At 39.1% G+C, this 23,962-nt stretch overlaps 1 protein-coding gene across 1 annotated transcript in view; it reads left to right on the top strand.

Moving 5' to 3' along the window:
- The first annotated feature begins 131 nt into the window (after positions 1 to 131).
- The window catches only part of KCNK10 (potassium two pore domain channel subfamily K member 10), a 54,798-nt gene continuing 30,967 nt past the window's right edge, over positions 132 to 23,962 (top strand). Inside the window, exons 1-2 of the mRNA XM_041471999.1 lie at positions 132 to 183; positions 23,241 to 23,569. Of these exons, the coding sequence (XP_041327933.1) occupies positions 132 to 183; positions 23,241 to 23,569 (381 nt within the window). The remainder of the gene's footprint in view (positions 184 to 23,240; positions 23,570 to 23,962) is intronic.

The following is a 23,962-nucleotide window of genomic DNA, read 5'->3' as shown; positions in this document are numbered from 1 at the left end:
AACCACCAGTTTCCCTCTGTCAAACAGCGCAGGCTCCCTATAATTTGAAATTAATTTGTTTGACTGCAGCATCAGACAGGAAGGTTGGGAATTTATTTAATTCTTTTTACTCCCTTTGCAAAAAGGAAGCGATGAAATTTCCAATTGAGACTCCAAGAAAACAGGTGAACTGGGATCCTCAAGGTTGGTGATTCTCTATTACTATCTCTATTACTACCGTAATAACAATTATTATTATTCCTTGTGTCTATTGACTCGTAGGAGACTGTATGACTCCAAATGGGAGGAGGCATTGGATGTTTGTCTGCTTCCTGTGAGCACTGCTCAGTCTTTCTTGCTCAATCCTATAGCAATGCATTAGAAAATGCTACTGAGATGTGGGTTGGGTGGCTGCATGGCTAAAACCTCTTCTAGGTGTAAGTTTTACAGTTTTATATTTGATATCTCTCTTGCCTCCTCCTCTCCCTTTTTGGAGTATTTTCTAGGCAAACTTGACTGGCATGGCAGTGATCTCTGGCTCACAGCATTGTTTGTTTTATCAGTGGCTCCTTTGTTGTTTCTAGGGATCATTGTCTCTGCTAAATGGGTGGTACAGGAGTGGACACAGATGTGAGTGCTTGTTCAGGGCTTCTTGATGGCACGTGTTTGTTGGCAGGAGCAGAATGCCGCAGCAATATCACCTTTAGTGTGGACAGATCATTAGTCTGGATGGTATAAAAAGACACATTAAATAAGAGACCTTTACACTCTTTACTGTGTCCTATTAACAACTGATCAGCCCGAGTGGATAGTTTGATTAACTACATAGGTACATTTGGACTCAATCTTGGGGAATGTATTTGTGTGATGGTGAAATGAGATTTACGCCAGTGCAGTGGTTTTCAATAAGATGATCCAAGTAGTATTTAAAAATAAACCATAGTCAAATACTCTCCTTGCCTGACATGGGGAGGAGGTTCATCTACATCCTACAGAAGTGACTGAAAAAACTCTATTGGTAATTTGTACACTGGTGTGTCATATTTCTGTGCATTAGTACAGGAGCAGAACTACTTGAAGCCATTGCTCAGGTTTGCAGCAGAACTGCTGGCAGCCAGTTGTTGTACAGCAGTGCTTGCAGGAATTATGAAGTGATAACATGGGCTTTGATTATTCCTCTTTATTCCACAGGTGTGGTTTTAGTGGTCAATTTGCCTGTCATCCTCCATGTTTCATTTACAAAATGAAACATTACAAACTGTTTCTTGTGTTATAGAAGGAATACAGCAGAACAATCTGCTGTACACACAATTCAGGTTTAGTTTAAGCCTTAGTACATCTTTAATTAGGTGAAGGCTGAAATCGACATCAGCCTCCTCCGCCCTTATCTTTCTAATGAACACATGGGTAGTAGTGCTAACAGAGATTTGATTATTTAAATAACAATATATTCCTTATCCTAGGGTCTAAATTCTTTGTGGTGAAAACTTGGTCTACCCAGGTGCTTTTCTAAATGTGTGTTTGCTGCAGATTAATTTAAATCCATTTTAATCATTTTTATGAATTGCAGAATGTCTTTTAATGCAAAAATCTCTCTCCTTTTCCCTGACAAGACACATAGGAGGACGTATGATGGCATTCTGCGTGCAGTTCCTTTGCTTGGCAATCAGCTTTAAAGCATATGGATACAACAGGTGGTTGGCCACAATTTACTGATGTGATAAAACCATAGTACTGTAGCAGTTAAAAGACCCCAAACCAAGCAGGTTTCCTCTCTGCTTGCTAAAAACTTTAGAATCCTACCAGTTATTTCCCCTCAGTGTATTGACTTTGTTAGGTAGACAGAAAGGATGCTGATGTATTGCCAAGAAGGAAGCAAAAGAAGTTATTTTCTAATTCTCCAAGAGACTCAGAAAATAGATAAAATTTGTTGTAATGGAAAAAAGGCAATTTGGCAAGGAAAACTATCAAAATCCCAATCCTTTAACCAACTGAGGAACAGTGCAGTGACATTGTACTCACATAGTCCCACTGAAGAATTATGAGTGTAAAAGACAAAGTAGATCAGAGTTCTGTTATTTTTGAAACAAAAATATATTTATGTAGATATGAATGTTAGCAATGATCTATGTGAAATAACTCAAAACTCTAAAATGAATTTGATTTACAATCACACATATAGTCTGTTCTCTGCACATACAAGAATGATGTTATGTTTTGCATCCTATGTGTTATCTCTGGAATTAAGAGCTGAAGTTGCTTTTCTCAGATACAACAATCAACAATCAATGTGTAGAAAGTTGGCAGTGAAGGGATGCAAAGAGTCCTAAGTATTAGAGCACAGCTCATGGCCAGTTAGCATTTGCACTCTAATACCAGGCTCATTTCAGAGTGTATTTTATGACTGTGTCTTGTTCTGGTTGTCAGCCAGAGAGCATCCAGTTTCCATACTTTTGTCTAGTAGGAATTGTGATAATTTGTGCTAACAGTATTTGGAATAGATCAACTGAAGCTCCTGGCAAGTAAGCTAGCAGTCCAAGGACATAAGTGAGAGCTATGGCATCTCAAAGACTGTATACACCTGATTATTTCAGGCCATATTTTCTAGAAACTATACACATTTCTAAAGGTTGGGACCCTTTTTTTGGAGATACAGCTGGCATAGAATTGATGATATTGCTGGTTTGAACCCAGATCAGAATGATAGTCATTGAAATTAATTAATGTTCAACTCCATAATGCCGACTAAACTATAAATAGACAAATAGATTAAGGGTTGCTGGTGACTCTCTTGTGGCACAGAACTGGTATTCTCAGTTTGCATCAGCAGAGATCAATATACCATAGGAAGACTTTGTGAAGAGAAGGAGTTTAAAAGAATATTATTGATATGAAGAATGGTCTGACAGACAGGTGATGGGAGACTGATTTTTTAGCTATTAAACTGCTCCAAGCGGGGCTTGGAGATGAAACTGTGACTTTATCATGTTGTGTATTATCTTTATGTGTCTTGGGCATAAAGTATATCTCTGTGTTACATGTAAATGCTGAGTGTGTTTCCTAGATAAACCAAATATTTCATAAATCTGGAAGTGTTAAGTCTAGATTCCTACAGTGAAGTCCCCAGACTACATCAGGCAATCAAACTATATGAACCCCTTAACAAACTGATCAAACTAAATCACAAAAGTCATTGGGACTTGGCCTTAACAATCCAATGTGAAATATGCCGTAGAATTTGATAGATATTGATATTGATATTGATTAAAACCCATGAAATTTATATTCAGTGAATGAATAGGGTAAGAAATGACTGAAAAAACCCTCCAAGCAAGTACTTAAAGAATGTTTTAGGGAGCACTGGACATGCTGAGTAGGAGTAAAAGATATCACAGTACCTGGCCTTACATTTTAAAAAACAAGCTTGCTATTTTGTGTTACTGGTGGAATCATTTGATCTCTTATTGTCGCTTCTCATATTTGGTGCAAATCTCATCTATACTTTCCAGAATATAAGATTGGACTTTTAGCAGCATATGAAGACTTCAATTCTCATAATCGTTGTTCATATCTCTCCTTTCTTGCAGTCCTCCTGCTGTTTGTTACACCCACCTGTTTTCTGTGCTTGAATTAGCTCATAATGTCTTTGCACACATATTTTTATATAGTACGTAAAACAGAGTGTGTCCCTCATCCTGTCTGAGACATCTGGATGTCACAGAAATATAAATTTTTTTTCTGAAAATTGTCTGCTTAAAATTGGTGTTTCTTTGTAGGGAAAAAAAAATAGATGAGACAGTTTCAAATATGCTTAGAAATTATCCCCAAGTGTGACTGTCTTTTAGGGTGCAGGTGAGATGTCTTTTTCAAGCGAAGTATGTCTTGTGATGCTCGTAGCAGGGAGCAAATAGAATTCAGTCTTGTTTGTTCCTTTATGCCTGCAGTTTCTGCTGTCATTGCAGTGATATGGATTGTCAGAATTTTTGTATATCCAGCTCGATGTTTACCTCAACACTAAAGTTTTGGAACTCTGAAGTTTGCATTCAAGATCCTGCATCCTTTCACAAATGCACTGTTTGCAGTTTGAAACTCTAAAATCACGTATTTATTACCATCCTTACATTTAGCATGGGAGTTAATGGTCTGTGGGAAATTTAAACTATGGTTGAGAGTCTGGAGATTCTCTTCAAATTTTGCTACTGACTTACTGTTTAACCTTCAGGAAGCCCTTGCCCTTTCTTGTCTTCCCTTCTTCCTAGACTGGAAAACAGGAATATTAATACTTCCCTAATGCACAAGGGTGTTGTGAAATATAATTAACTTGTTTAGAGCAATCTAAAATCTGCTATTGAAAGAAGAGCTTATGCATTGCAATTAAATGCTAAAACAATTAGAAGGGAGCAAAACAGCCTGTCATCATACACAGATCACATCAATTAAGAAATAAGGTTGTCTCTGCACTTTACAGCTAGAGGAAACTAGTATCATTTATGCTTCTTTACAGACACTGAACAGTCAATTGAGTTTCCCATTAGAAGTATCTAAACACCTTTGATATTCCCCAGCTGCTGCTTCAGAGAAGCTCAAATCTTCCATAGGTCGTTTGTCACTGGCCTTCTCAGATCTGAGACACCTCAAGCAGTAACAGCTTCTTGACACCTATGTGTGGGACAATGAGCTGAGTCTCAAATGCCTTCATGCAGGTATCAGGATTGGACCATCCCTTGAAGAATGTTTGAAAAATCTTCAACATCAGTACTCAGTACAAATTAAATTGATGCTGCTGGTGAAGTGTTACAAATTGCTGCAGCACCTGCTTTTTCTGTTCTTTTGTTTGAAAAGACCAATGCAGAAAGCAAACTTGATTAAAAAGGCATAGATGAGTAGAATAAAGGTGTTTGTTTCTGTCCTCTGTTTTCAAGGAGATATGTAAAAAGGAATGGAATGCAACTGTGAGTTAGACAATATCTTTCCGCACTAGCAAGCTGGTTATTACTAGCTCAATAGATGAAGACTGTTCTGGGAAAATATAATGTGTGAAAAAGTAGGTCTGATCCCTGCCAATGACACATGGTCAGAGGGTACTGACCCTGTGCTAATTGTACCACAAAGTCATATTGGCTACTTACCCACCCATCTGATAGACTGGGACTCTGCGGTGCCTAGTAACTATGGATTGTAGAACACTACATGGAGTTTATTTAAATGGGATATCTGAAGGAGGATATAAACTGGACAAACAGGAGGACACTCCTGGAAGTGCATGGTGTAGGCACAATAGTGCCAAATACAGTAAGGTGGAAAATTTGAAGAGTTTGGAAAACAAACAGAAGAGAATAAAAAAAAAAAAAATCAGAACTTTACTGAAGGCTATGTGGAACCTGCAGAGAAGACAGATGAGTACTGTGGATGCCAGTGTGGTAAAAGATAGATCTTTCTCTCCACCTAATAAGGTAATAAGGTAAAAGGTGGATCTTTCTCTCCACCTAATTCAATTCAAAAGAATTGAATTAGGTGGAGAGAAAGAAAGGCAGCAGACAGCTATTAGATTTGTCATTGTTGTCTTTAGGGTTCCCTGGTAATGGTAAAACGAAGGATTCAGAAAAGTAAAATTAGTAGTAAGAAAGTGGCACAGCAAAATACTTGACAGTAGCTTTCTTAGAGTAGTGAAGGAAGACTGAACTAGTCAAGGCAAGAAATATGGAGGGTAGGGTATCATTAAGATGTCATCTGTAGTGTGAGGAAAAGGGAATGAAAAAATCAAAGGCAATAGGAAGCTGTAAGTCTCAGATAGGAAGAGCAATAGAATTGTCATCAGTGGGAGAGGTTAGGACAGGATTATGATTTCAGTGAAGAATACCAATGCTCTTTTTTGCTGTGTATGTACAAGAGTAATCTGTTAACGGCTTTTGAACAGAAAAGTCCCTTGGGCAACTCTTGAAAAAACTGATGCTACCTGAAGTGATGGAGTTTGCTCTTGGGAAAAAGATATATGATACCAGTTGTAATTGGGCAGGTTTTGGTTCAGCTTTTGGCATTTATGTGGATTTATGTAGCTAGTGTGTGGACTATATCAGCTGCAGACAGAAGAGTGCATATAGATGGCGATACAGTTTAATTCTTACCCTCTTTATTTAATCCAGAGCTAGGACTTTTACCACTCACTTCAGTGTGAGCAAAATGCAATTTTTCATTTTTAAAGAACTATGTTGTTGCCGCAGGCTACTAAGTTAAGAGTAAGGGAGTGCCTGGAATTACTGGGAAAACGGAGGCCCTACATTTTGTGCTCTAAATAGGGTAAGCACCTGGAGTGAAATGGGAAGGGAAAAACGAGGAGGTCGATATAAGAAAGGGATAAGCAACACACTAGTATTCAAGGTAGATTATTAAAGACCTCAGTGTGATGCAAATGCCTAACCTTTATTTTATAATAATCTCAGTGTAATAGTAAAGGCCAAAGCAGAGAATATGAATGCTGAACAGTTGTCTGTTTTTTATATGGAAATTGTGTGTAAAAGAAGTGACATTCAGCAAAAGGCTAAATAATACCTTTTAAAATACCTTTTTAGTAGGAATATCTCTGGTCTTTGCTTTCTGTAGGAGTTAAAAACATCCTGGGACCTGGCCTTGTCAAAGAGAGGCTGCTTATATCCCCGTTCCTGAGACATTGGTTATACTTCTTTTGTTTGTCCATAATGTAATGGGAAACCTACTCTAAGATGAACCTGCTGACTTTTATCAATGATCAACTGCCATGCAGTTCTCACTGGTTACCCAAATGAGATAAAATAACAGGTGAGAACAGCATATATCCTACACCCTTGTACTTCAGGGTGGTAGTACCAATCCTTTTTAGTCCATGGACCACTATTATTCTCCAAGCATACTTTCTGGACTGCTTTTTTCACAATCAGATATCAACTCAGAGTATTTAAACAAAAATATGCTTCAAAATTGAACTATGTATCTCTTACCATGTTAATGAGTCACAGAATTTAGGAGCTGTTTCCTTGGTTTGGGAACACTGAAAACAAGAATTCAGATTTTCATCTTTTTCTTTAATTGCTAATCAATCCATATGCTATTATAAATCTTACTGTTGGCAAAATGTCTCAAGTACATGTGTTAATATGTGTTTTCCAGTTGTCCTAAAATATGATGAGCATAGGAGAACATTGGTGCAATTTTGAGGTTAGGGTAGAAAGCTCAGTGTGGGTATATCATGGTGTTAGAAGTTGAAATGAAAACTAGTAGGGTGATAGAACCTGTTAACAAAACCTATTATGAGGGAATAAAAAGGTGGAAGAGAATGCATAAGCCTGGCTTAATTGCATTTTTACTGCTTTTAAAATGGAAAGGGAACATCCTGCTGGAAGCTGGAGTTGTGACAAGAGGTGTGAGATACAGCATATATGAAAGGGCTTGAAACATGCTGCCCTTAGGATATGGAGTCCTGAATAGGAGTAGTAATCAGTTACAAAGTTTGGGTGTGGTTCAATTTCTTTTTTGAAATCCAGACATACTTAGTCCTGGCATTTTGTAAGAGTTTGCTATTTCAAATTTTAGAAGGTATTTGAAAAGAAATAAAGACCTAACAAAGAGAGACAAAATAAGTTCCTTCAGGAAATATGGATTGTGGAGTGGCCCTGTTCCGGCTGCTACAATGGGTTACAAAAGAGTGGGTACAAAGTGTGACAGGGTCAGATCTGCTCACAGAAGTGCAGAAAATGCAGAATGAACAGAGTGTACCTGTGGTAAGGCTGAAAATACTGTGAAAAGAAAATAAATGTGTAGACATAAAGATGAGGTTTTCTGCCTTCAACTGGACTTCACTGTTTTCAAGCACATGGTGTTACTTCTAACTTGTAGAAGTAAGCATATATCATACTTCATATTTTAAAAATCCCTGAAATATCTTTGTGTTCTCTATTGGTGCCTCAGGCATGTATCAAGGTCTTCTTCTGTGACCCAAACTAAATCACATTATAAATTATCTCATGGCCATATTACAAAATATTTTTATCTCATGAATTAAGTATCTGTCTTAGATGATGATCTGTTTATTTGACTAGTCTTTCATTGGAGAAACACGCTTAATGTTTCTTCCATTTGTTCCTCTATTTTGTCCCCAAATGGATGCATTTAATAGATCTTTAAATTTCCTCAGTTCTTTTTCTGGTAATCTGTGTATTATGCAGGACCGTGTGATACTTTTTTTGCTGAAGACAATAGACTGTTTTGCTAGCAGAGGATAACAAAAGACAACACCCTAAAAAATCTTCTTAGAAAGCAATACAAATTATTATGGTATCACTGTCCTACAGGATCATCAGAGTGCCTTAAGCACCAGGCTTTGAGTACCTAGGTTTGTTAGAGCCATATGGTCATATCTCAGCAGGACTGACTCATCTTTTCTTCCCTAGGAAGAAAAAACAACATGCCACTGACTTTACTGGATGAGGATTTTGGATTTTGGCACCTTAAACTTGTGCCACTGAGTTTTTGAAGATTCAGTGATATGTTGTTGAAGGGTGTTTGAATTATTTCTTACTTGATACTGCAATGCAATAATATTAGTGTGATTTGAAAACAGAAAACACATACTGACAGCTTGTCCAGGGCTTTTAACCTCTCAAATTTCAGCTTTTCAGCTTAGAGAAACAAAAGACAGTCACTAACTACTGTGTTTGAAAGACCTCATTGATGAAAGAATTATGAAAGAAATGGTACTGCAGAAGCTCCCAGCTGAAATGCAGGAAGCAGCAGGAACATATCAAAGATGTTCTTCATCTAGGTTAACCCAGATCTATCACTTTTTACTTAAATATTAAGATTGCTAAGTTTGGATTGCACAAGAAGGCATTGGGCAGAGAGGCCCTGAGTAGCAGCAATCATGACAACTGCAGAAACAACCTCAGAGTCACCTCTTCATGACCCTACAGCCTAATTTGTCTTCACAGGAAATAGATTCTGTTTATTGGGTTACAATGATATACTGACGTAACTTTGTGACCTGACTTTCTCATTGCTACCAGACATTTTTTTGTTGATTCAGCTTTCTAAAAATAGGCATCTGCTCATATTTAAGGGGTTTTAAGGTAACTGACATATTTGTATAGGCCTGATATATGTTATAATAGACCTAACGGAGACTTCTGCCCTTCTGGAGCACAGCTTAAGGCCGGTTAGGTTATCCTGTAACCTCTCACTTGGTAGTGGTATGGGCAACTGAATTACACCATTTGAGCGTGACTTAGTTGGAGAATAAAACAGCTAAATATAAGTAGGTATCTGAAATTCTAGGGTATTCTAAGTTTCTAAGGACCTTCTATAGTTTAGGGAGCTATAGGCAAATATGGTTATTGGAGCCAGGAGAATTTTCAGTTGATGTCTGGTTTAGGGTCAGCAGATTCTCTCTAGGCTGCACTGATCAATTTGACCACATCTGTATTGACAGATTAATGGGATGTAATTGAAGTTACAGCCAAGCAAAGAAATGAGACAAGGATTGTTTCTGCTAACTTACACACTGAATGTGTAAAAGAAAAATGTGTGTATTATAAAGCATTCAGAATAAAAGGATATAAAAATGCCTATAATGAATAAATGTGTTTCAAACAGCAACTTTTTCTCCCTTCTGAAAAACATTTTCTGCACAGATTAATTTTGTCCTACCTCTATCTTTTATGTATTCTTCATCTTGTTCCAGAATAGGTTTTTAAAATGTTGGGAAGATTTCATTCACTTTAAGAGTATTAATAAGAATTATTATAATTATTATAAGAACCACAAAAGAGATTGGATCCTGAGGTTATGCAAGTAGTATAGCTTCAATGAACTAAAAAACAGCCCAAGCAATGTGCTTCTTACAAGATTTCTGACCATTGCACATGGAAAGATCCACTTTTATTGCTGTTGCACAGAAATTTTGAGAAATTATCACTTAATTGAAATGCTAATGAGATTTGCTTGAATTCAAAGTATTTTTCTACAGATCCTAATCAGTAGTCAGACTGGGGGACACACCACTAGCCTGATGTCCAGTCAGTGGTGCTGAAGTCCCCTTCTCATGACTGAGATGATCAATAAATTCCTCCACTCCATGTAAGGCTGTACCTCTGGCAGACAGCCAGCATCAATCATATTTCAAATGTAGATTAGATAGCTTCCTTCTAGGAAGGCCAGCACGAATCTTTGCTTTGTTTTCTCTGCCACTTGATTGTTTTACCACTAGGTTTCTTTTAATAAGAAAGTCCTTCCCTCTGTATACAGGCCTTCTTACACTAAATTCCAAGACATAGGTTTCCTTGACTGTTTGGTCTGGCCATTGGCTGAATTTCTTTTCTGAATTTGTGAGATAGAATATTTGGAAGATCCCAGCAAAATCCCTGGGCCTAGATCATCCTGTGAGTACTTTGAAGAGGAACACACTGAAAACCTGTGGTGGGAGATTCAGACTCTTCCTGTTGCTGGAATCCTGGGATACTTCCTATTGTGGAAAACCAAACAACTTGTTTCATACAAAGCACATAATGATGTAATGAAAAGTTTTGGTTTAGTCTGTAAAAAGAAGATTATGGATAAATAGCAGCATGACTATTCAATCTGTCTGTTGTTCACTGAAGGGTGAAATCTGCAGAGAGCCAGAGAGCAGCTGTTTATTCCTTGGTGCTTGTGCCATACTGACAAAAAATAAGCTTTTCTATGTTACCTAATAAGGAAAAACAATGGTATGGTCATTTCTTCTGACAAGAGCTCTTTTTCATAAAGTCATCTCTGCACCTCAAGATCTTGAGCCAAAAGCACTTGCTTCCTATTTGGCAGAGCAGAGACCTGCATGAACTAGAACTCTCAATTTTAGCAGGAGCAAGAATTGCCAATCTATTGCTAGGGACAGGTTTTAGCATGATCTATTGGTTTTAGTCTTATTTCAGGAAGAGAAAGGTGAGAATTTTTCATGGGTTTCTCTGTATTCAGTTTCTCTATAAATAGCCTCATAAAGCTGATAATAGCTCTGCTGCCAATGAGTGTGTTGGAACAAACACAGTCACCAATCTTGAAGCAGGAGGGTTCCATATTTGGGACTTGCCCCTGTCAATCACTTCTAATCTCCCCTCAGTACTTCCTGCTCCTCATTGTAATGCTCTTGTGCTCAATTTTTCATTCTCCTGATGTTCATTGATGAGCCCTGTCGCACATGAACATGGGTGTCGGGGGCTATGGGAAGGGTAGTGCCGAGAAGAGGAACTGAACAGGGAGTTAGGGGTGTGCTACCTCCCATGCTGCCAGCACAGTTGGAAAGAAGTGAGGGACAAGAGCAGATGGATGGATTTGGAGGAGGGCAGGGTAGAAGAGAGGTCAGGAGAGAGAGAAGGCAAAAGCAAGGGAAACAAAATCCAAACTGCCCTCCAGCAGTGAGTGTACAATCTCACTCCAGCACAAGACAAACCTCTATCAAGTATTCGTCTGGACTTGGCAGCTCTGTAAGTAGTGCTACAAATGGTGTCAGCAGCAGTGCATCTTCCTGCTAATGCCAGTGTTAGCTAGGAACCCCCCTGAGGACTGCTGTCCTGAAGCCAAGCAAGAAAAAAACCCTGATGCTTTCAGCTATTCCTGGAGTTCATGTCCTGCCTTAGCACATCCATTCTTTTGACCAGTGAGCTGTCACGTATGCATTAGAATAGCGCAGCGCTTGGGAGAGGGAGGAGGGAGGGGAAAGCATCCCAGCATCCCATGACTTTTGCAGAGATTTTTTTAATGTCAGTGGATAAGTCCTGGCAGATACCTGCTCAAGCCAGCCTTGGGCTTCCTGTTGTTTCCCTGACATTTGCATAGCCTCAGTAGCAGGAGCTCTAAGGCTGTGTTTGCAGGGAGTAACTCTTGGGTAGTCCATTTTAAGTTCACGAGCACGCTCAGACTGCAGTTCTGACAGAGGAGAGACTGGTTCAGATCTGGAAGTTCTTGTAAATAATCATCTAGAGCAGCTTACACATGGTTGTCATATTTTTCCTTTATAACCAACAAAAGAAAGGAATCTGGTTTATGTCTGTCTATTAATTTTGTAACAGAATGGCATTCCGTAATGTATAGTGGAAAAGAGCATGTCCCCTAAAAGAACTTGAAAATGTACTAATACATTGATGAAAAATTGTTGTACCTTCTTGATGCACATATGAAAAGGAGCTTGTTCAATCAACTTTTGAAATTACTTTTGAATTTAATTAATTTGCTAAGTTCTCTGTGGCAGTGTTTACATGAGGCAAACTGTGCACACATAGTGTTTCTTCTCAGCGGCACAGGGGTTTATCTATTATTTGTGCAATGCTATGAGGTTTGGCACAACTGATAAAAAAAGGAATGCTGAGGTGTGATTGACTATCTTACATTGAAGGGGAGGAAAAGGATTTCAAGAGCATTTTCCCATTTTCCTGCTAGCAGTTGAAACTAGATTGTCAAGATGTTAAAGGTAAAATATACCTTTAACATTTCATTAGTCTTTTTTTTTTTTTTTACAGATTCTGGATGTTGAATACAAAAACATTAGGCTGTTTGTTAACCTTCACTGGTAGCTTTTCTTCTTGCATTCACAGGGGCATGCAGGACATGAATAACACTGACAGTTTCTGGCAGGCGATTTTATGCCCTGTTTTTAGATACTTCCAATAAAGGATGCTTCAATATATTGATGGCTGTTCCCATGCTTAGCTCTCCTTGTAGCTAGACTTTTTCCTAATATATATTCCCCTACTTCCTTGGTATAGATCATTCAGTTATTTCCTGCGCTGTTCTTAAGCATTCTAGAAAAGAATTCATCACTCTCTTTAGTTACTCTGTGTCTTATTTTCATTTGTGAGATTACACTTCACCTTTTTGCATATAATCTAAACAGCATTTTCATTTATGTTAGGCAAATACTTTGGAAGCTGCAATGGAAATTGATGTGGGATGTTGAAGAGATGACTGCGTTGACTATTAATAAGGACATATACAAAAACTAATTTAGGAACAAACTTACTGGCGTAGTGAGATTTTCTGTGGTTTATATAGTTAAGGACACTTAGATTTTAGCCTTTCAGACTTCTTATTTTCCTAGGCCACCACTATGAGTTTTCCCTTTCCCTGTTTTGAGAGCCCCTGTGAGATGCTTGAACTGCCATTCTTCTGTGCTTTAAAACATTCACAGTTAGAAATGGCACTGTCTTTCAGAAACAGAATAAGCATGAAAATGGTATTCAGACCCTGCTCTCTCACTACACTGTCTTGACTAAAATTAAATTTGCTGATACATACATTTTTCTATCTCTTTAGGGACAGTAGGTTCAGAATTGCTAAATTATAGAATAGCAGAGTTTTACAACAAGCTCGCAAAGAAGAGGGACATGGCATAGCTCAGGGGAATGATAATTGCATAGACTTTTTAATCTTTTGCATACTTGTTAAACTGATTACAACTAGATTAATAAGTAATCCAACCTGTCAGGTTTACCCAGTGCCCAGTTTCAAGCCATTTAACATCTACAAGAAGATTGAGGTTTTCTCATCCTTTTTTAGGATTGTCAGAAGCATCATGTTGCATTGGTACTTCATTGGTTACATATGCATGGACTTCCTGCCAGCATGAAAAATTTAATCAATTTGACATTTAGCTTTATGTGAAAATGTATGCTGCTGGCATCCATTTTTCTTAAATACGTGTAGAAAGTGAGTGAAATAAAATGCTTATGTTTGAGAAAGGAAAACTATAATGAAAGGTGATAGAAAGTGAAAAAATCAAATCCATTCAACAATATAAATGAATGCTTTTGTTCCAAATTGACCCAGCTTCAGTAGAGAGCAAAATGCATTACTGACAAAAATGCATTACTGTTGGAAGGATGTTTGCTCCCTGTGTAGCTAACTCCTGTACATCATTGTAGCTTAAATCCTGACCTATACATTGATATTCTTAGTACTTGGACTGATGACTTTTTCACAAAATCCATATGCAAGAAACTGATGTGACTTAGAGGAAAAGTGTTGCTGAACAATACAGTCTGAGTTGTGTCCTCATCTTTTATTGCAGCTCTGCAAACTCTCTGTGGTGGGTTGACCTTGGCTGGCTACCAGATGCCCACCCAGCCACTATCATTCCTCCTCCTCAACAGGAGATGGGAAAAAAATAAGATTGGAAAAGTTTGTGTGTTGAGATAAAGCCAGGGAGACCAGTTAGAGATTGCCATCACAGGCAAATGAGACTTGACTTGGGGAAAGTTTATTTGATTTACAGCTAATTAAAATAGATTTGGGTGGTGAGAAATGAAGACAAAGGTTAAAATACCTTCCCCTGCTTTACTTTTTCCTGGCAACTTTATTGCTTCATTTCTGACTCTTCTTCATCCTCCCCACCTCACATGGTGCAGGGGGGACAGGGAGTGAGGGTTTTCGGGGGTATAGCTCCTCTAGATTGCACCTTTCTCCTTATACTTTTTCCTTGCTCCTGCATGAGTCCATACCATGAGGCTGCAGTCCTTTAGGATAGACCTCCTCCAGCATGGTCTCTCCACAGGTAGAAGCACTTCAGGAAATATCAACCTGCCCTGGACTGGGATCCTTGACATACTGCAGTGTGAATATCTGCTCTGGTGTGATCCTCTCCATGAGCTCCAGGGAAATACCAAATCCATCATGATCTCTTCCAAAACTCACAGGCTGCAGGAAAATATCTCCTACAGCTCCTGGAGTGCCTCTTTCTCCTTCACTGACTTTGGTGTTTATAGGATTCTTTCTCACACATTTTCCCTCATTCTTCAAAGTCTGCACAATACTTTCCTTTTCTAAAGTATGCTCCTCTGATGGGCTCAGCTATGTTCTGTTGTGGGTCTGTTGGAATCAGCAGGAACTGTCTGTGTCCAGAAAGGGGCAGCCCCAGACCTTCCACAGAGACCACCACTGTAGCCACCCTGCTCCCATCACCTTGCCAGCTTAGCCAGCTATTTGTTCCTGTCATGCACTTGCTACACAGGTAAATGGGAGCAGTATGTTCTGGTAGTATGGACAATGGAAAGTGGAGAAGATTCCCTCAAGATTTGTTCTTTGGAAAAAACTGGTTTCTTATAGAAGTGATATTGTCCCTCAGTGGAAGGTAAAATTCATTCTCATTACTTACTGTATAGCTAAGTTCTTGTCTGATGCTAAAGAAGCTCTTTGGGAAGAGACAAGAGGCTTGGGTTCTCCTTAGTTCTGATGATTTATAGTGCCACCAGCACCACCACTATGTGAAGACTCTCTTCATTGGAAAGCTCTTTCTAAAGAGATACTTTAACTCAGACCATACTGATTTCTTAATTTTGACCATGTTCCAATTTAGGCTGCTTACAATTTTTTTTTTAATTTTGCCTAAACTATAGTTTTCTAACGAAAAAGAATGTAAAACATTTTAAAACAGTGCCTTTTTGTTTTCTCATAACAACTGTTCCAGATTAATTAAGTAGCTTAATTAATTAATTCCAAGAGCTATTAATTTGTATGTTTCAATTATAACTGATGCAGCAGAATTGCATAGATTTTTTTGGTAGCTTACTGAGAATCATTATTTTGAGCACTAGATGGGAATACATGACAAGTGGAACAGAAATTGTGGAACCCTCTTGATATGACATACTTCCCAAAGCTACTGCCAGGGATGGCAAAACAATGGTCAGATACAATTCCCTCTGATACATATTGCTGACATTTCTCTCTCCACCAACAGAGACAACTCAGTATTTTTTTACTATTATGAACTTTTACTCTATTTCTGTAACATTACCCTCTAATAGGAAGAAAACAGTGCCTTTATTCCTTATGCAGATTTGTAGCCTAACATACTCCTCCCTTCTCACCACCCCACTCAGGGAAAGGGGCAACTGGGAGGAATCAATGCTACTTTTCTTCTAATAGCACATCCAATCTCTTTTGTTTAACGTGTATTGCCCTTTCTGCCTTTACCTGTCTCTCATACTCCACGTAGTGCCTTGCTGCTGATGACTGCATTTGCAGCAGACAGCTGAGATGTTGCTGAAGTCAGCAGCACTAATGCTGCATTAGAGAATCCTCTTCAGGGAAATCAGTGTTAGATTTAACCCAGGGGATGTTGCTGAAGTGAAAAGCTATGCTCAGAGGCACTCTGTGTTTTCCTAACAAACAATATGTCAAGCTTTGCTTTCATGAACAGTAAATGCAATAGTAATGTTTCTCACTTGAGTGGCAGTTCTCAGCAAAACACTGTAGAAACAGTAGGGTGAAATTCCCCTTGTGTGGCAAGCTTGCGATTGCTTCCACTGCTCAGCCTGTGTGCCTTGAGGATAGGCAGAAGGACCAGGCCCAAACTGGTGTAAAACATGTCAGCACTGACAACGGTTTTCTTGATCCATGACTGTATTAATCCTGTGGTCCCCAGACAGCAATTCTTATTATTCTTATTCCTCAATCCAGAAAAACTGCCAGAGGGATACTAGTGTTCTGTCCCATATGTAATGGTAGCCTGCAGGCAGGATTTTTCTCCCATTTCTTGATCACAGCTGTAATGTCACCTGTTAATTAGCCCACATCTTGCAAAGATGCTGCACAAAACAAAGGCAAACATGACCATTGTCTACTGGGATTTTTGTTCTAAAAGCCAGACTTTCTAAACCAGCATCAGATTTTTGAATGCCCTGTTATAGAAATTCAATGGATGGTCTCTACAAAACCTGTTAAAAACCACAACAGAAAGAGATGAATAAGGGGGAGTGGAATAACAAGCAAATCAGGTAGTGGAAATTATTTGCCATATCCTCAAAACACAAAATTTTGATGGTTTAATGATTTTTGGTAACAAATGGACAGAAACTTCAGTGTTTCAATACTTTCACCTGCTTCCTATTAGACCATTCATTTCCCTTCCTTCACAGGTCTGCATTCATTTTCTGTTTGTGACACATTCTTTGTTCCTATTGGTAATAACTTAATACACTGATTGCCTCCACTATTTCTCTAACATACCTCTTATACTTGCTATGACTTCCAGGCACAGCCCTGCTATCCTAACTCCACCAACCCTTATCTGAAAGAACCTGGGGAGTCTGTGGGAAAGATTTGAGATTGGAAGCAAATGCTAGATGCCCACATCCCCCAGGAATTTCTGTTTGGAGATGAGCAAGAGCCTTGGAGTGAAAGATTAATATTTTATCCACTGGTGGGCTGCTCATTTCCTTGCCTTCTATATTGTTCAGTCAGGAAGCCTTTTAATCTTAAATTCACTGTGTGGCTATTTCAGAAGAGGAAGTGGGGGAGGAAAAAAAACCCTGTCCAGTTAAATTGAAATAAATTACTTTAAAACAATTATGGTCAGTGAAGTCCCCCACTCATTTAAGATCCATTCTAAAGAAGGTGGATCCACCTACTTTTAGTGGTCAGTTCAGGGAAGCTGTAGTGGACTTTGTTAACACCTCCATGGACATTTCTGAGCTTTGGTGCATGAGAGCTCTGTCCTGCAACTTCATACACTTCACAAAAAATTGTATTTCTATATTAGTTTAGGAAGGAAATGCTGGCTTATTAAGTAGTGCTACAGGAAGGATGTATAAGTGCCAATAACCCAATGTAGGATCTTGCAAAAGCTGTAGGGAAGACTATTTGCTCCTGAATTTTCTTAGTGAAACTGGACTACATGATGAGATTACTTTATAATTCTAACTAAATTTCTAGTTTAGTATAAACAAGAAAAGCTTCATGGGAAATTTTGGATGTTTGACTGTGAACATGTATGTGTCTGAAGAATGCATAATTTTCTTTCTTTAAAGAAACCTCCAGTTGTATTATGAGGTTTTTGGGAAAAAAAATGTTGGTACATACCTTTAGACATGCATCAACAAACCTTTTTACTTGACCTCAAAGTACTTTGTTTCCATCCTTCGATGGAACCACTAAAATGGGAGATGAAATGTCCAGTTTCATTTTTGATAACTCAAGTTTCAAGCTTAAAGCCTGTTGCTGAGTTTATGAATTTGGAAGTGCATATGGCCTCTATGTAATTCTGTGTTGAATCCTGTGAAAGCAGCATTTTTATTAGATGTGTCTATTATTCTCTCATTAAAATACACATACATTGCTGTGTGCCTGTGTAACACAGGAATGTGGAAGAAAATGAGGTACTAAATAAGATACTGTTAAACCTGACTTACATTTTTTCACAATAGAAATTGTTACACCAATAACACACAGAAGGGCATGTTTATTTAAAAAAAATGGTTTAAACTATTTGAGAAGCTCTCCTCCAAAGCCAGGTTTCTTTGTATCTCCTATGTTTTTAGCATATTGTGTAAGATAGTTGCCAGGATAGAGGTCACTGCGGCAAAGCAACATTTTGATGTTTTCATAGTCAAAAGTCAGTTGAACACAGGCTTTCACTGAAGACTGAGGTAAAAAAAATTTTTTGAGTACCCCAGCTTTCTCTTCATCTGTTGTTACCAGTTTGCCAATGTTGTTTATCAGAGGGCTTGTTTGACTTTCCTTTCCTGGTTAACATACCAATAGAAATCCTTCTTATTATTGGTGTCCTTTGTGAGGTTCAGTTTCAGCTTTGCCTTAGCCTTCCTCACCCCATCCCTTCATCTCTGAACTCTTCCCAGGTTACATGTCCTTGTCTCCACTGTCTGTGCATTCATCTCCTTACCTTTAGTTCAACCAGCAGTTCACTACTCTGTCTCAGCTATACCAATCTCTTGCCTTCCTTGTTCAATTTCTTGCTCCTGGGGATTGCCAGGCTGCCTTCCTAGAGGAATTATTACTTTCAGATATTTCCCTGGTGTTTCCCTGTGGCTTCTGTTAGGACTCCCTGGCTCATCTCCCTAAAGCTGCAGCGATGCTCCCAGATGGCTAGCCCAGTTCAGAGTCACTGCAGAGTCCTCCCTGGCATCCTGTCCCTCCATCTGTCTATTTTCATATCTTCTCACACTTGCCAGGGACAAGCCTCATATTGCCCCTCTACCCCCTCACATCTAGTTCAAAGCCTTGCCAGTGAGCCCCACTAGTTCCTGAGCAAAGACTCTCTTCCACCAGTGAGAAGGGTGAATCCCATCTGATGCCAGCATGCCTGGGGCTGTGTAGAACCATTCCATTGTCAAAACCCCCAAAATTTGGATGATGACACCAGCCCGTGAAGACACAGACTCAGTTTGTCCATTTCTTCCCATGTTGCTGCCTTCAACTGTAACTAGAGAGGAGACTATAACCCCCACCCCGGATTTCCTTGCCAAACATCTGAAGGCCTTGAAGCCCTTTTTGATCACCTTTGGACTATGTGCTGCCGTTTCTTCGGCCCCTTCCGTGGCAGAGCAGGAGGGGCAGCGGTGTGAGGGCCATGCCAGGCTGGGAGGTGCCCTGGTGATGGCCGTGCCCCAGGCCCCCGGGGCAGCGCACCCTGCCCTAGGCTAGGCCTGGGCAGCACTCTGGGCCCTCTGCTCTCCACAGCAGGGAGAAAAGTTGTAGGCAACTTTAACCAGTTACACTCATCATCTTGATGATGAGTGAGAGTTTTGCTTCCTCAATTGCCATCAATATTAGCAGAAATTTAAGGTATTTAAGCTCCTCACACGTGAGCCCTGGCAATGATGCTCACCGGTCCAAGAGGAGGTAATGTGGTGATCTCAGATGTAAACAACTGTATAGATCCTAACATTGCAATTTCACTTGTAACATTAATATCTTCAGTTGTTTCATTTTGAAGGTTATCCAAAAAATCAGGACTTTACCTTTCTTTGCTCTCTGGCATCCTTTTATTGGGATAAGGCCTGTTTTGAATCACTGGAGCGTTCCTTTAAGGGTTCTTGTACCTATGATATTGGCTGTTAGCTAATGTAGTGCATGCATGTGAATGGATATCTATCATTGCTTTCACTGAGGCTGATTAAGTCTTTGATATGATTTAATAAACATATGGATGAGGCACTGTTTGGGGAAAAGCCTGTTCTGATAGCAGCTTGTTTTGAAAAACATCAACAAATGAAGTAGGGATTGTTCTGCATTTATTGTAAACACATCCTCTTCTCTTGTGCTCTAGTTTGTCCTAAACTGTGGTCTAAACCATCTCTACAAATGCAAGAATTTATGTGGTCTTTTATTTTTTTTAAGCTTTAAGGTATACACCTCTGCACATTGTTGAATTGCTAGTGTATTTCATCCTTTGATTTTAGTAAAACTACCTGTTAAACTTCTGGAATTTTATGTAGCTCTTGTTTTCAGAAATGGACTCTCCCAGGGAACTTGTAGAAAAGTAAGTACTACTTTCTCTTTTTGCAGTTGATGACACCATGGTTTAAAGGCAAATGGCAGCACTTTTGTGAGAATACAAGTTCACAGAGACAGTGTTCCAATTAGAAATCAGGATTTATGACTTCTTACCATGTGCTGAAGTCACGAACCCCACTGTCTTGTAAAGAGTGGGATAGCTCCTAGGTGGAATATCTACAGTGTTCTTCCAGTACTTAACTCCTGCTTAAAATCTCTGGAGTATTGACTGCAGTTGTGCCTTGTGCATTGGCTTGGTAAGAAGACCATTTCTGTTACACACCAGTTGCTTAACTAGCTGCTTTAGTACAGTCTTCCTGTGAATTTATTTATATAATATAAAATACTTTAGGATCAACAGTTCAACATTCACTTAGGATAGCTATTACTAATTGAAGAAAATGAAAAACTAAGACAGTTCTCTTCTTTTTTAGAGATAAGCAAGCTGTGCACAGTAATCCACTAAGCTGTTTAAGTGACAAAATATTTATAAGAACGTTTTATGTTCTCTACTGTGAACTTTCCATCTTGTTCTTAAATTAGTACAACACATTTTCTTTAGAAGACAGAATCAAACAGGCCATGATTTTACTGTAAGACTGTTACTAACACTTTGCCAGAAACATTATTTGAATAAGAAAAAACATTTTTACTAGCAGACAGGAAAAGAAAACTCACAAACACTGTTTTAATGGTACCAGCTCTTTACTTCCATCTTCTTGGCTCATTTGTGTCATATCAAAGGCAGGCATTGCTTTCCACTGAGAGGCTCACCCGGTCTGGACTGACAGTTGTGATAAGGTGGATACCTGTTTCAAAAAATCTTAGCATTGTCACATGAACTCTGCTCTCTTCTTACCATGTAAGCCTTGGATCCTGATGCTGAGTAATCTGAAGTGTGAAAAATCAGTCCTTAGGCTCGCAGATTTTGTGTTGGTTTACAATATACACAGTAGTTACGGGCTCTAACTAATTCAAATTGTATGAATTTTGTGGAATCTATGGAAGCTATGTTACACTGAGTTACATCAGCTGAGCCACTTCTGTGAGTACTCAAATTTAGTTCAGTAAGGAGATGCTGTGACTCAGTTTTAAGATACTTGTCTATAGAGAAAGGGTAGTTCTAACTGCTTCATACAACCTCAATATTTTATGTTTCTTCTGCATACTTTTCTGGTGTTTCCTGTTGAAATTCACTGTATTTATTACAATAATACTTTCAGGAGACTTAGAGAATAAATATACTGACATCTTACAAAAAGTGTGACTTTTTTCTAATACTGTTGCTCTTCTTCCTATTGTTACATAAAGTTTTTAATAGTCACATGAAATACATCTGGAGGTAAGAGAAAATATCTTTTTAAGTTTGATATTACCCCATCCTGGTTAACAAGTGTTGGAAACTATAAAGACATTTTGATGGCCAAACTGAACAGCTGTGCCACAGGGTATTGCAAAACAAACAAAAAAGAAATCAACCACAAAGGCTCTTGCCGTGATCCTGGATCCTTCCTAATATATTTGGTATCTGGAACCTCTAAATCATATAAGCAATGAAATATTAACTGTAAGTATAAAGCAGCTATAGATTTCTGTAGTTTGTTGATTATCAAGTAAGCTGGAAGCTCTATCCTCCATGCAATGCTTCAGAGTTGTATTGCTTGTAGGAAAACATGGCTGTAGTAAATGCCCAAGTTCTGAAATTATTCAGTATCATAAAATGGTTTCTGTTGAGAAAGAGTGGTGGCCCACTTCAGAATCAAGGTATAATCATGTTTAAATTTTGTATGTTTAAATTTTAGAGAATGGGGTTACACTCCCACTCTGATGGGATGTTGCAAATCTTTCTGCTTTAATTTCTAAGTGAAACAGCACAGACACATTGTGAATAAGTTTAGAGAATGCACCTAAAGTAGCTGTATTTTAACTGTAATCTGATTTAGGTCTGATATGCAAAAAATTAATTTGGTTTCAAAGAAATAACAGGCCAGTGGCAGCTGTACCGTGGTAAGATTACACAGGAGTTTGGTTTAAAATGAATTCAGCATCTTCAAATCCTACATGTGGTACCAATATATCAGTGGATGCTGAGGAGCCTAGGCTCATCTTGCCATTGGTAACACTAACAACACGGAGTGGGGAAGTGTGATGATGGAACTGAATGCCTGAAGTATTTGGAGGTGACCCAGCTTTGATTCACATGCCTTGGTAGCTTGACACAGTGGTTGGGCTATTAAGTCCAGCTGGAGGTCAGGACTGGTCAGCTCTGATGTATTGTAAAGGTCACCTGGGCTATACAGTGTCTCAGTCCCAAGGTGAGAGGTCCACAGTTGTGCTTGGTGTGTAACTTTGACCTCAGACATCTCATATACTCTGGCTGACACATGATTTATACTGAACTTTGTCAAGCTTCTAGGCTTTAAGGTCATTTTCACAAGTGATGGTTTTGTGAATCCAGGTAAATGGCATGGGCCAGTTTATGTTAGTGAGCCAAATAGCACTGTGGTTTGCAAAGCATTTTCTGTTTCTGTCCATACCAGGTTGGGTGGTGATCAGTGTTCATTAGCAGTTCAATTTTTTAGCACTATGAATACTGTTAGTATTATGATTAAAGGTATAAATTACTGCCAGGCTCCTTCACCAAACACCAGAGTGTAATTTATATGCTAGCTGGTCAGAATTTCTGTGTTCATTTTGCATAAATGTATTTTTGCATATTTCTGAACTTTTTGCATGTGTAACTTGCCTGTCCAGTTCTAGAGGTAATGGGCAAAGCAAACCCTTGAGGTGTCCATTGAGTATGGATGGACAAAGAAGACATGGAACTTTCCAGATGAGAAGAACTATATCTATGTAAAGAACGTGATTTATGTAAAAGTTTTGAAATATGTTATTTAAGATTTTTTTTAAATGTAAATCAAGGTCATACCCTAGAAGATGTGATTTTGAATAAGGTTTTTTACTTTGTGTTTCAGTAGCTGCTCCCTCAGCAGTGCCACCTCGTGAGCCTGAGCCCAAACCTGTTGGGCACTACCCAACTCCACCATTCACCGTTTCCTCCCGAGCCACTGTTGTTGCTGCCATGGAAGGCCCTTCTCAAGGCCGGCAGAAAGTCATGGATTGGAGAGCAGTGGTGGCCATCTTTATTGTGGTGGTAGTTTACCTGGTGGCGGGAGGACTCATCTTCCGTGCCCTGGAGCAGCCCTTTGAAAACGAGCAGAAGAACACCATCGCGGTAGAGAAGGCTGACTTTCTTCGGGAGCACGTTTGTGTCACCGAGCTGGAGCTGGAGACACTCATTCAGGTAGGCCACGTGAAGAAGATGGTACTTCTTGGAAGTTAGGAGAAACAGGTCAGTGGTTCATTGACCAGCTGAGTTGGGGAGCAAAATTGTTCACAGAGGCCTTGGAATGGGCAGTGTGAAGAGCAGGCTCTTTCCCAGTCATTTTAAGGTCTGAGAAGCAGAAACTATGTGTCCAAAATATTATAAATATAGAACCACAGAATCATAGAATAAGCTTGGGTTGGAAGGGATCCATCAGGATCACGGAGTCCAACTCCTGACCCTATGCAGGAGACCCTGAGTCACACCATGTGCCTGAGAGCGTTATCCAAATGCTTCTTGGACTCTGTCAGGCTTGGGGTTGTGACCACTGCTCTAGAGATCTTGTTCCAGTGCCCAGCCACCATGTGGGTG

The sequence above is a fragment of the Pyrgilauda ruficollis genome, unplaced genomic scaffold (genome assembly GCF_017590135.1).
Source record: "Pyrgilauda ruficollis isolate IOZ18807 unplaced genomic scaffold, ASM1759013v1 scaffold28, whole genome shotgun sequence".
Taxonomy (NCBI): Eukaryota; Metazoa; Chordata; class Aves; order Passeriformes; family Passeridae; genus Pyrgilauda; species Pyrgilauda ruficollis.
This window is presented reverse-complemented; position numbering and strand designations above follow the sequence as displayed.